Raw genomic sequence first — 13,799 nt, 5'->3', positions numbered from 1 at the left:
GAATTTCTTTCCTTCTTAATGTGTTTGAGCCAATCAGTTGTATTGTGACAAGGTAAGGGTGGTATAGAGAAGATAGCCCTATTTGGTAAAAGACCAAGTCCATATTATGGCAAGAACAGCTCAAATAAGCAAAGAGAAATGACAGTCCATCACTACTTTAATACATGATGGTCAGTCAATACAGAAAATGTCAAGAACTTTGAAAGTCGCAAAAACCATCAAGCGTTATGATGAAATTGGCTCTCATGAGGACCGCCACAGGAATGAAAATCCCAGAGACCCAGACCATAAGTTCATTAGAGTTACTGTACCAGCCCCAGAAATTGCAGCCCAAATAAATGTTAGACATTAGACCGGTGGAAATTTGTCCTTTGGTCTGGAGTCCAAATTGGATGTTTTTGGTTCCAACCCCCGTGTCTTTGTGAGATGCGGTGTGGGTGAACAGATGACCTCCGCATGTGTATTTCCCACGGTAAATAATGGAGGAGGAGATGTTATGGTGTGGGGGTGCTTTGCTGGTGACACACTGTCTGTGATTTATTTCGAATTCAAGGCACACTTAACCAGCATGGCTACCACAGCACTCTGCAGCGATATGCCATCCCATCTGGTTTGGGCTTAGTGGGACTATCATGTGTTTTTCAACAGGACAATGACCCAACACACCTCCAGGCTATGTAAGGGCTATTTTACCAAGAAGGAGAGTGATGGAGTGCTGCATCAGATGACCTGGCCTCCACAATCCAGTTCTCAGTTATCTCATCAGGCCATAGTATAAAAATGTTGAAGGATTCTAGTTTTTAGGGAGCATAGTTTAGCTTTGGCAAGCAGCACCTTAGAGAGCAGTTGCAGTATTTGTGTTACAGTATTTTATCCAGGCTTGAAGGGATATTGTGCGAGTAGGTTGATTTCATCCCTCCTATGACACAGGAAACTGTTTTGACAATTACCAGTGCAGCAGGGCTCAAACTGAAACATCCTCCCTGGTTTATTTCTGAGTCCTCTGGCTGGGGGGCAGCAGAGTGTATACAACTGTGTGTGTACGTCACAGGAGGCTGCTGAGGGGACGACTCTTAATAATGGCTGGAATGCAGTAAATGGAACACGGAAACCATGTGTTTGATGGGTTTAATGCTATTCCTTTGATCACATTTCAACCATTACTATCAGCCCCTCCTCCCCAATTAAGGTGCCACCGTCCGCCTATTGTGTATGTAGCTATGTGTGTTTGAGTGTGTGTGTGGGCGCATGTGCATGTGTTTGTTTGTGTGTGAGTGTGTGTGTGTATAGTATGTGAGTGTGTGTGTGTGTATATGCCTATTTACAGTACGCAAGTGTACAGAATGTATGTGTGTGTGTTTATATTGTGTGTGTGTGTCCAAGAGATAGGCCATCCTCTTGGGCCCAGAGCTGGGAGAGCCTACCTTTCCTAATACGTCCATGAAGCGTAGCCAGGGCCGGGGAGTGTGGAGCAGGGAGGGAGTGGCGTGCATGCAGCAGCGCTAAGATCAGGGCTATTCTGGTGCCGCCGGCCTGCCCAGTGCTGAAAGGAAAGGATTAATGAGGCAGGGCCGCTCATCACTCGTAATTAGAAACAACACTAAAAACTATTTCTGGGCCTGTTCCTATGGAGGGAACTTGACCCGTTCTGTGTTAATCAAACCCCCCTATTCCCCCTAGCCATGCAGCAGTGGATTCCTGCAGGTTTGGAGTAAATATAGGCCCATAAGTCCTGCAGCTATGTGACACAAGGTTCAATGGACGAGTGCAAATAATTCACAACTCTGCTTCGGTGCAGCGGCGACGTGACTATTCACATTTCAGTAGGCTGGGATAACTGGGAATAGTGCCACTCTTTATGGACTGTGTGGTAGTGTTACACTGTGGTGAAACTGTTGTTGTTATTGTTGTTGCTGGGTTATAATGTACATAACAATAAAATATTTACCCAAAATGTGTGTGCTTGCAGTCAATGCAACCAGGAAATGGAATCAAAAGGAAGAAAACACGTAAACATTTTTACAGACACAAAAACACACGCAACCCCAGATAAAACTTTTAGCCTCGGTTTATTTTAAACCTTACAAGTAGGGAAGGATTACAAAATTACAGCGCTTAAACCACAACTGTTTAAGAATAGAGAGGAGGAGAGGTTTATAGTCATAGATCCGTCATAGGGTGGAATATTAAGCAGGTCATGCAAAAAGGTGTTGTCCGGGAGAAGGCCTCCATTATAATAGCACCCTTTGTGAAAAAATAAAATCCAGCTGTCCATCCATAGGTCAGTGCAAAAATAGTAATGGATATAAATGTATGCATAGAAAAGTTGTGAATATAGAGTATATGCTTTAACTGTGGAACTATAGACACACTCACTGTTAAAGTACATACACTTGTATAGTGACCCCCCTGTTCTCCCCAGAGTCTCCGAGCCCAAAGCAGAAACTCTTAAACGGGTCTAACCATAAACAGTCCCAAATCAAATATGACAGTTTTATATGGTTCTAATACAGAGGTGTCTTTCCAAATAAAAGCCATACACCGGAATCCCTTTCAGGGAGCTGTCACTCAAAACCGCCTTAGCGAGAGACACAAAAGTTGCCTCCCAAATGGCAACCTATTCTCTATTTAATGCACTACTTTCGACAAGTCTAACCAAAAGAAGTGCACTATGTAGGGCATGGGTAGGCAAATAGATTCAGCCGCGGGCTGATTTTTGTCAGAGCGGATGGTCGGGGGGCCAGAACATAATTTGAATAATTTGTAAACTGCAAATTGACCACAGCTAAACCCAAAAAGAGATTGCATTTGAAAAGAACAATAATTTAACATATTGATTACATTGGGATATGATTTTTCAATTTGTGAGAATACTTGGGAACAGATGTCCTAAAGTAAACACATTTTAGCTGAATTCCTGGTCATTTTAGTCTTTTTTAACAAGAAACTAAAATCCCCCAAATCGCTGATATTGGGTGCCATTTGGAACGAGGCATAAAAGCTCGACATCCACAGTCATCGAGCAAAATTGGACAGACAGTAGAGAGTTATGAGCGTCTCTCATAAACCGTTTGTTTTCCAACCAGAGAAGAAGAATGTACAACAGTTACATTTATCAATCAAATACAAGACTGTAATTACAAATGAAAAGCAAAGATGTGCCGATAGGGAACAGGTTTAGGAACCAGTGGAAGAGAAATGGGGGTTTATATTTTTTACTTAATTGGTTCAGATGTGTACTTTTTTTGCAGATGGTTATCATTTCATATACTGTAAATGTATAAGCTACAAACGTGTGGTAAACTTTTGAAGACCTGTCATATCCACGTACAGTGATTGTATAGCACCAATATACACCAATGTACTGTAAATGATCATAGCAACTGAAGACAGGAAGAATAGGTGAGAATTCAAAAAATATAATTTATTACCCCTAACATACATATTTTGTGGATAGATAAATGCTTTGTACTCTCTTTAGCTGTGCAATCTCCTAAAGAGCACCTCAATTTGCTTACTTTGTCTTGTAGTCTCCCTCAACTCTCAAATGTGTTCTTGAGAGGACTATACGATGAATAATCATGAGGTTTGGGGTGCAGCAGTAGCAACAGTATGTATATAATCTATATGCAAAGTAACTTCAGTTCAAACCCCAAGGACACTGCCACACAAATATTATGATTGCGTGTGCAAAGCATATTTAAGTATACTTTTCCTAATTTATTCAGACACTAGTATATGACTCCATGTTTTGTCTTTGTTTCTGGGTCGTATTCATCAAGCACTAAATCAGGGATGTCCCAAAAAATTTGCCCGGGGCGGTCTTCAACGAGATCCAGAGTGCCGCACTGAAAATGTGTTATATTTCCACGGCAAAAAAATTTGCATCTAAATTTGCATCTATCCAAAATTTGAATCTATCCATCGTTTTTTTTTTCTTCAAATGTTCAATACTCCCTGACTATCTAGTTTTAATTTTGGTGAATATTAGCGAGCTGGATACAGTCAAGAAACTGTATAAATGTAGGTCCATTCGAATTTCCACAGTTTTGATTTGGTTTTAGTCATTTTAAAGTATATTGAGTTATCCCGCCCAATTTTGGACCCCCTTGTGCGCCGGACCCCCTTATCCAATGAAAACTTTAATTTCCATTTTCTGTTGCGAATATTTTGAAACATTGCATGCCTTATTGAATACGACCCTGTTTTGTCTTTCGTTGTATAATCTACCATTGTTTGAGTTGTCACACTAACGCTAATGCTAACGCTAGTTGGGGCCAAAACTGAGCATCAATATAATTAGCAGCTAAGTGGCTACACATCGCCTTGTTTGAAACAGCATGCATTATGCAAGGAAACATTTCAGTGACTCGTCTTTGATGAGATTCAAAAGCTCAGCGCGGGGTCACACACACAACCATCATAACAGAATGTTCTGCTTCAGCACAGCCTGCGTGGAAGAGGCCTAGACTATAAGTTGCTCAGGATCTCAATTATCAGATTTAGCACCAGATCAAAGTCATTTTAAAATACACATTATCTAAAGGCCTAATAGCCTTAAAAACCAAAGCAGCACAGATTCCATTAGTGAAATTTGGTTTTAAAACAAATGCTGTGACAGGCTCTTTGAAGTGAAAATGTGTGCAAACTGCCTTAATATCCTTTTGAATGTATCACAGAGTTGACTGCTGCTGCTGAAGGTTTGGTTTGCATCCGCAGGCCGTGTAGTCGACCCCAGCCTGAACGGCTGCTTCTGTCTGCATGCGATGATGGCCTGTACTGTACAGTGCCGCAAAAAGATCCAGTGGAGAAACGATAGGTGTTAGTTAAGGCATAGATAGAGGCACTAGTACTGAGCTTGGTGTTACACGAGGTGGCAGAACAAGAGCTCCCCGTTAGCTTAGAGGCAGGACTGGGAGGTTTCAAAATATTAGAAAGGGGTTACAGTACCTTCCTTCTACGACAGTTCTGACTTTTAACCATGACCCTTGATACAATGTCTCATTTGATGCCAGAGGCCCAATTCAAGGTCATCTCAGAGCTGTGTTATTTTGTAATGTAGTAAATCATACTCGGTCACATTCAGAGACAGGGTAAATGTATTAACATACACTATAAGGACAACTATACCAACATATATCTGGAGAGGTTAGACCCTACATTAAAAGAGGGACAAGTTAGAAGCGAGGGTAAATTATTTCAAAAGAAGCACAGAATAGTCCTCAAATCTACTTTACAACTGAAGTAATACTTAAAACAGGATAACCACCATTTTGTTTGAGGAGCAATATTATCTGCTTTCAGTAAACTTGTGGTACAAAGCTCTTTATGGCAGTAAATGTATTACTAAAAACAAATGGTATGGTTGATGGTGATGGGCAATGGAAAAACTCAGTTGGAAAACAAAAATTGCAGACAAAGTGAATGTTTTCATGTATAGTATTTTTGAAGAGTAAACAGAATGAAACAAATATACACACACAACTGAGACACTTCAAAAAATATATAACTATTTTGTCAATCTAATTTGTGCCAAATGTAACAGCTCAATTGTATGTGCCAAAAAATACGGAATTGACAACAACAATAAAAAAAAATAAAAAAAAAGTTACTTCATGTCAAATCAGCAGCGAGCTGGAAATGTTTAATCGTCATTGAATACCCATATATACACATAATATCAAGCTCTCAGGCGCAGTCCACTCAGAAATTATTGCACAGTAAGCCACTTTGGGCTTGTCATGGTCACTCCCATAAACTCCTGTATAAAAATAGAACAAGAACATCAACACACCAAACAAGTCTTCATCTTTTCTGATAGGCACTGCCTCGGCCAGCTCGGCCCCAGCCTGCCTGCAACATTAACCATGAGCCACAGCACAGTGTGAGCCTGAAGAGTTCAGTTTCTCTAACTACTAAATTGCTCAGTCCCCACAGAACATGGTGTTTTTTTCTCTCGAAATAGTTAATCTATTTTCCTTTCCTTCCATGTTTTTGCTCCTCCGTTGTCATGCACAGACAGCTTCCCACTGACCGTTTTCTCTCCCCAACACTTCTGATCCTCCGGGAAGCCGGCCAGTTCGGAACAGCTGGGATTTTTTGGCGTATCTCATCTCAAGAACTTTGGCACCCCTGTGACAGTCCCAAAAGAGCATGATTAGGAGATTCTGAAATAAAGATTTCTCTCTCAGAATCAGCCTTTAAGAGTAGCCTGTTGGATGTCCTCCTAAAACAGGAACGGTGGGTGTCCTCCTAAACCATGGTCTCCACCCCAATGAGCTTTGGCGTGAGGATGCGCGGCGTGACACCGTTGTTCAAGTCCTCCTCGAACTCAAGCAGCTGGCCCATGAAGTTAAGGTTGGGTGAGATGATGGGCCGCCGGGTCTTGACGAACTTGTAGGCGTCTGTCATGGTCATCCAGGTGTGCTTCATCAGGTAGGCGATGACAATGGTGGCCGAGCGAGACACACCCGCCTGGCAGTGGATCAAGAGGCCCATCCCTGCTTGCTGTGCTTCCTCTGAAGAAAGGAAAGAGAGGAGCATTTTAGGAGACTTTTAGGAGCGTTTTAGTGCTAAAGCATATGAAACATTGTACAAAATAGACTTCAACAGAAACAGATAATAATTTTAGGCTCTTTAGAATAGAACTCATCATAGCAACATAAAACATGCAGTAGTACAAAATAGACTTCGACAACATCACATTAATGTTTTAGTTATGTAACTAATGTGTCATATTTTTCCCTGCAGTCCGCTCACTCAAAACCTACACTGTGCATACGTTATACTAACTGTAGAGCTAACAAATCCATAATTTCCAAAGTCCGACAACCTACACAGCCTCTGATCGATAAAAACAAGCCATTTGAATATGTATCAACCAAGCTAAATCACTGACTTATTCCAATCATAATATGGCCTGAAAATAAATAATACAACTGAATCGATTCAATGAGATCCCACCACTGCCACCAACTGCAACCCCTGCCCTGCTCTGCCCTATTCACTGAGTCTACAATGCGTTATGCTCTTTCCATGACTAGACTGACCAGGTGAATCCAGGTGAAAGCTATGATCCCTTATTGATGTCACTTGTTAAATCCACTTCAATCAGTGTAGATGAAGGGGAGGACACAGGTTAAAGAAGGATTTTTAAGCCTTGAGAAAACTGAGACATGGATTGTGAGGGTGAATGGGCAAGACAAAATATTGAAGTGCCTTTGAACGGGGTATGGTAGTAGATGCCAGGTTTGAGTGTGTCAAGAACTGCAACCTTGCTGGGTTTTTCATGCTCAACAGTTTCCCGTGTGTATCAAGAATTGTTCACCACCCAAAGGACATCCATCCAACTTGACACAACTGTGGGAAGCATTGGAGTCAACATGGGCCAGCATCCCTGTGGAACGCTTTCGACACTTTGTAGAGTCCATGCCCCAAAGAATTGAGGCTGCTCTGATGGCAAAATGGGGTACAACTAAATATTAGGAAGGTGTTCCTAAATGTGTTGTAAACTTCTACTGTGCACCCACCCAAATAAGAAATACTACAGTTTACTATAGAATACTACAGTAAACTATAGCATATTTTAGAATACTATACATTAGTATCCCTCAATTATGTGTAGTACTTAGTATATAATTTTGTAGTATAGTATAGAATACTACAGTATTATCCACACAAAAAACACTGTAGTAAATACAACAGAAATGTCCTCAAAAACACTATATATGTTTTACTATGGTAAATGCTGCAGTATTTAATTTGCATATACCTTGCCAATTCCCCTCCCCCATATCCCAATTTGTGCTACCTGTTAGTGAAAAACCTACATGCCAAATATAGACCATATACTGTGTTCCCTACAGGTCATAGAAAAGAGTAGAGTACTAAACTCTCCGTTCAGAACCCAGTCCTTCCTTCCTTCCCGCCCGCCCGCCCGCCCGTCCGTCTGTCTGTCTGTTATGGAAAATTTGCTATTTTAGTATTTCTCCAGTAGATTTTCTCAAGGAGAAAGTCTCCACTTCTATGTCAAAGATAATAAAACAAAAACACTTTAGTAAATACGACAGTAATGTCCCCAAAAACACTACAGTAAATCCTAAAGTATAAAGACACTACAGTATACTTCAGTCCGCAAAAACACAACAGTAATTACTATAGTATATACAAACAAAAAAATACTGCAGTATTTATACTATATCAAACTATAAATACTACAGTATTCTACAGTAAAGTCAGCAAAAACAGTACAGTGAATACTATAGTATTCATACCATTGTACACAATATAGTACTTTTTCATGTGGGCCAAGCCGCCATGCACTGACTAGTCTTGGAAAAATTTCCCACGTACCGATGAATTCAAAAGCCTCCTCAAAGTATTGGCGCAGGTTCTGCTTGTTGCTGTCGGTAGCGGGCAGCCGCTTGTAGCTGAAGAGACCCGTATCGTAATGGTAGAGCGGCAGGTGGGTGGTAACGTTAAGCACGAAGCTGATGTTATAACGCTGCAGCGTGTGGGCGTCCTGCGCGTCGTGCTCATTGCCCAAGTAGAGGAAGGGCAGAATTGGCGTCAGGTCGGCATTCTCGATGTCCGGCGTGGAGGGCAGGGACATGGAGTGAGGTAGCGCCCCCGTGTGGCCGGAGGCCTCACTGACGCCCATGCTGGCGTCCAGGCTCTCGTGGAGGTGGAGGGAGTGGTCACACAGGCGCTGGTGGTTCTGTCTAAAGGAGCTGAGGCCCCCTGGGTAAACAACAGACAACAGACAAGATGAGTCAGCGAAACATAAATACACTTAAATGTGACAATAAACTTAACGCCTGCAGGTATAATCCTTTCTGTCAATGGCAGGTTACTACTGTCTGACAGGAACATGTCTGCTACGAAATATTACTGTATTAAACAATCAAAAACAATCCATGTCCATCCTGTTAGCAGTTGATGTTATTCTTCAATAACACAAACTCCAAAGCAAATCAGGGGCAGAAAAATAGGTTTATTTGAGAAGGACAAATCAGATGTTACGCTGGGAGGTAGATTTTCAGTCTCCTCAGCTTTTCTCTACAGAACAAAGGAACAGGATGCCATTTATAACCCCCCACCCTAGCCTGGGGTTGACCAATCAGAAGTCCTTGCAGTACAACTGGGCCAATGGCCAAATAACAAGTATCCTGCTCCCGACTAAATGTACAGAACGTAGCACACGTAGCTCTGAGTTCAGGAGTGACATTCCACAGATTCTAAACAGCTGTTGATCTGAAAACCAACTCCTATTTACATTGACAATTCCCTATTGACCATTAGTACTATATTTCGTTTTTAGTACTCTCATCCTCTCATCCTATACGTTGTGTATTTATCTTCAAAATATTCTTAGAATCCAATTGATGTATCTACCTATTATTTGGTTGTTCTACCTTCTTTCTGGCCCATTTCTCCTCGTTTCTTCTTTGAAAAGTGGAGTTTTTCATATCAATGGAGTTTTTCATATCAATCTGATAGGGTGGCAAAATAGGTGACCAACTTATCATAACGTACACTTCTATAGCCTGAAGTCGAACACTGGGACACTCCAATCCCCCTTACTAACCCAACCATTCAAACCATATCATTTGTTTGCCATTTGAATTGGATATCACATCAGCTTGAAGGGAAGGCTTTGCACTTCATTTGTTTCTGTCTCTCAATCACCTACGGTCCTGGAGGTAATGTCCTATTTCCTTCATCATTTAGAGAGTGAGAGAAACATAAAACACGGCCCCAAGGCAATCCACACAGCATTCCCATTTTTTACCTCTGAAAAATAGCTATCATCACTCACCTCAGAGCCAAAGATGATGGCCAAATAAAGTTTATAAATGTTGAACATTTGTCTTTCTGGACATCTGCACTCCTTCAAATAAAACCGTGTAACGTTGACACAACGTTAACATAACGTTAATACACACAGGGCATGACGCCATCGGCACCCTGCCTCCCTCCAGAGCGGAGGAGGGTTAGGCGGAGGAGGGGGTGTTGCATAGGGGCCTGACACAGAGTATCAGTATCAGTTAACAAAAGCTAACATCATGCTAAGTGAGTTCATGGTATGGCCTCACCGGCTTCGCCCTAGAAATGGGGCAGGTGAGGATCTCCTATCAACTTTCAACTAGGGAGGATGTTGTCTATCATAAGAGGGTCATAAAATGAGTCTAACTGATAGGGCCACACTAAACAAACAAATTAAAGTGCTATGTTTCTCAAGTAACGCTTTTTCATCACTCTCTCACGCAAGTATTCCAAGATGGCGTAGCAGTCAGACGTCTTTGTCCTCGTCTTGTCGTGTCCTGTGTATAGATCTTTTTATATATTTTTTTCTTCACATATATTTATTTTTCTTAATCTCAACTTCAACATACTCTCCTGCAATCCGCCTCACCCAATGTGGTACGAATCTCCTATTTTCTTTACTTTTGAACCGGAACCCCCAACAGAAGCTAGCCAACTAACTAGCTACTAGCTAGTAGTCAGCGGTCATCAGCTAACCTATAGCCCGGACAACTCTTGCCAGTATGCACAGCGCGACTCAAACCAGAACAAATTGGACGTATTTTTCTCCATATCTCCGGATTCCTACTGCAAGTTCTGAACCTTTTCACCTGGATCATCGCAGCTAGTAAGCTGCTATCCGAGTGGCCACTCCTGGCTAACGTCTCTGTCCCGAAGCAAGAACCAATTAGCCTGGAGCTAGGCAAGAACCAATTAGCCTGGAGCTAGCCTTTGTAGGCCCATCTCCCCCGGCTAGCCGAAGAGGTCCATCAGCCACTCCTTGGGCTACAATACCTATTTTGCCAATTGGCCTGGACCGCTTTTACTGCCGACACGGCTAATCCACTGGCTAATCCGTCGCGACGTCCCCTGAATGCACATCTGCTAGCCTGATAGCTGCGGCCCGCTGGCTGTCTAGAGCATATCAGACTGTTAGCTAAAGAGGCCCATCGGACAAATTCTTTGGCCACTATACCTATTTTGCCAATTGGCCTGCACCCCTTTACCACAGTCTGCTGATCAATCACGACTGGTCTACCGACGTAACAGCACGAGGGGGCTACAACAGACTTCTTCGGTCGCGACGTCCCTCTAAGGCCCTATTGCTAGCTTGCTAGCCCCGGCCCGCTAGCTGTCTGAATTGCCGTGTCTCCAGCCCGCCGAGCTACTCACTGGACCCCTATGATCACTTGGCTACGCATGCCTCTCCCTAATGTCAATATGCCTTGTCCATCGCTGTTTTGGTTAGTGATTGTTGCCTTATTTCACTGTAGAGCCTCTAGCCCTGGTCAATACGCCTTAGCTAACCCTTTATTTCCACCTCCCACACAAGCGGTGACCTCACCTGGTTTAAATAATGTTTCTAGAGACAATATCTCTCTCATCGTCACTCAATGCATAGGTTTACCTCCACTGTATTCACATCCTGCCATACCTTTGAATGTACATTATGCCTTGAATCTATTCTACCATTCCCAGAAACCTGCTCCTTTTACTCTGTTCCAAACGTACTAGACTACCAGTTCTTATAGCCTTTAGCAATACCCTTATCCTACTCCTCCTCTGTTTCTCTGGTGATGTAGAGGTTAATCCAGGCCCTGCAGTGCCTAGCTCCACTCCCATTTCCCAGGCGCTCTCATTTGTTGACTTCTGTAACTGTAAAAGCCTTGGTTTCATGCATGTTAACATTAGAAGCCTCCTCCCTAAGTTTTGTTTTATTCACTGCTTTAGCACACTCTGCCAACCCGAATGTCCTAGCTGTGTCTGAATCCTGGCTTAGGAAGACCACCAAAAACCCTGAAATCTCCATCCCTAACAATAACATTTTCCGACAAGATAGAACTGAAAAAGGGGGCGGAGTTGCAATCTACTGCAAAGATAGCCTGCAGCGTTTTGTCTTAATATCCAGGTCTGTACCCAAACAATTCGAGCATCTACTTCTAAAAATTCACCTTTCCAGAAACAAGTTTCTCACCGTTTCCGCTTGCTATAGACCACCCTCTGCCCCCAGCTGTGCCCTCGACACCATATGTGAATTGATTGCCCCCCCATCTATCTTCAGAGCTCGTGCTGCTACAGTGAGGGAAAAAGTATTTGATCCCCTGCTGATTTTGTACGTTTGCCCACTGACAAAGAAATGATCAGTCTATAATTTTAATGGTAGGTTTATTTGAACAGTGAGAGACAGAATAACAACAAAAAAATCCAGAAAAACGCATGTCAAAAATGTTATAAATTGATTTGCATTTTAATGAGGGAAATAAGTATTTGACCCCTCTGCAAAACATGACTTAGCACTTGGTGGCAAAACTCTCGTTGGCAATCACAGAGGTCAGACGTTTCTTGTAGTTGGCCACCAGGTTTGCACACATCTCAGGAGGGATTTTGTCCCACTCCTCTTTGCAGATCTTCTCCAAGTCATTAAGGTTTCGAGGCTGATGTTTGGCAACTCGAACCTTTGGCAACTCGAACCTTCAGCTCCCTCCACAGTGGCTAGGCCACTCCAGGACCTTAATGTGCTTCTTCTTGAGCCACTCCTTTGTTGCCTTGGCCGTGTGTTTTGGGTCATTGTCATGCTGGAATACCCATCCACGACCCATTTTCAATGCCCTGGCTGAGGGAAGGAGGTTCTCACCCAAGATTTGACGGTACATGGCCCCGTCCATCGTCCCTTTGATGCGGTGAAGTTGTCCTGTCTTAGCAGAAAAACACCCCCAAAGCTTAATGTTTCCACCTCCATGTTTGACGGTGTTCTTGGGGTCATAGGCAGAATTCCTCCTCCTCCAAACACGGCGAGTTGAGTTGATGCCAAAGAGCTCCATTTTGGTCTCATCTGACCACAACACTTTCACCCAGTTGTCCTCTGAATCATTCAGATGTTCATTGGCAAACTTCAGACGGGCATGTATATGTGCTTTCTTGAGCAGGGGGACCTTGCGGGCGCTGCAGGATTTCAGTCCTTCACGGCGTAGTGTGTTACCAATTGTTTTCTTGGTGACTATGGTCCCAGCTGCCTTGAGATCATTGACAAGATCCTCCCGTGTAGTTCTGGGCTGATTCCTCACCGTTCTCATGATCATTGCAACTCCACGAGGTGAGATCTTGCATGGAGCCCCAGGCAGAGAGAGATTGACAGTTCTTTTGTGTTTCTTTCATTTGTGAATAATTGCACCAACTGTTGTCACCTTCTCACCAAGCTGCTTGGCGATGGTCTTGTAGCCCATTCCAGCCTTGTGTAGGTCTACAATCTTGTCCCTGACATCCTTGGAGAGCTCTTTGGTCTTGGTCCCTTTAAGAGTGTGCTCCTAATCTCAGCTCGTTACCTGTATAAAAGACACATGGGAACCAGAAATCTTTCTGATTGAGAGGGGGTCAAATACTTATTACCCTCATTAAAATGCAAATCAATGTATAACATTTTTGACATGCGTTTTTCTGGATTTTTTTGTTGTTATCCTGTCTGCCCTTGACCAGCACAAAAACATCCTGTGGCGTTCTGCATTAGCATCGAATAGCCCCTGTGATATGCAACTTTTCAGGGAAGTTAGGAACAAATATACACAGGCAGTTAGGATAGCTAAGGCTAGCTTTTTCAAGCAGAAATGTGCATCCTGCAGTACAAACTAGAGGTTGACTGATTATGATTTTTCACCGCCGATCCCGATACCGATTATTGGAGGACCACAGAAAAGCAGATACCGATTAATCGGACGATTTTTTTATTTATTTGTAATAATGACAATTACAACAATACTGAATTAACACTTATTTTAACT

At 42.7% G+C, this 13,799-nt stretch overlaps 1 protein-coding gene and 1 non-coding gene across 3 annotated transcripts in view; one reads left to right on the top strand and one right to left on the bottom strand.

Annotated features, from left to right (window-relative positions):
• Positions 1–2,052: 2,052 nt before the first annotated feature.
• Positions 2,053–13,799, bottom strand: part of dusp10 (dual specificity phosphatase 10) — a 28,193-nt gene continuing 16,446 nt past the window's right edge. For both annotated transcript variants that reach the window (XM_014204673.3, XM_014204672.3), the window contains exons 3-4: positions 8,353–8,739; positions 2,053–6,518 (exon numbers count right to left, since the gene is read on the bottom strand). In XM_014204673.3, the coding sequence (XP_014060148.1) occupies positions 6,253–6,518; positions 8,353–8,739 (653 nt within the window). In that variant the 3' untranslated portion in view covers positions 2,053–6,252. The remainder of the gene's footprint in view (positions 6,519–8,352; positions 8,740–13,799) is intronic.
• LOC123743598 (U7 small nuclear RNA) lies at positions 7,965–8,019 on the top strand. The gene has a single exon (XR_006770454.1). It is a non-coding gene; the product is annotated as a U7 small nuclear RNA (small nuclear RNA).

Source organism: Salmo salar, chromosome 06 (assembly GCF_965601325.2).
Source record: "Salmo salar chromosome 06, fSalSal1, whole genome shotgun sequence".
Taxonomy (NCBI): Eukaryota; Metazoa; Chordata; class Actinopteri; order Salmoniformes; family Salmonidae; genus Salmo; species Salmo salar.
This window is presented reverse-complemented; position numbering and strand designations above follow the sequence as displayed.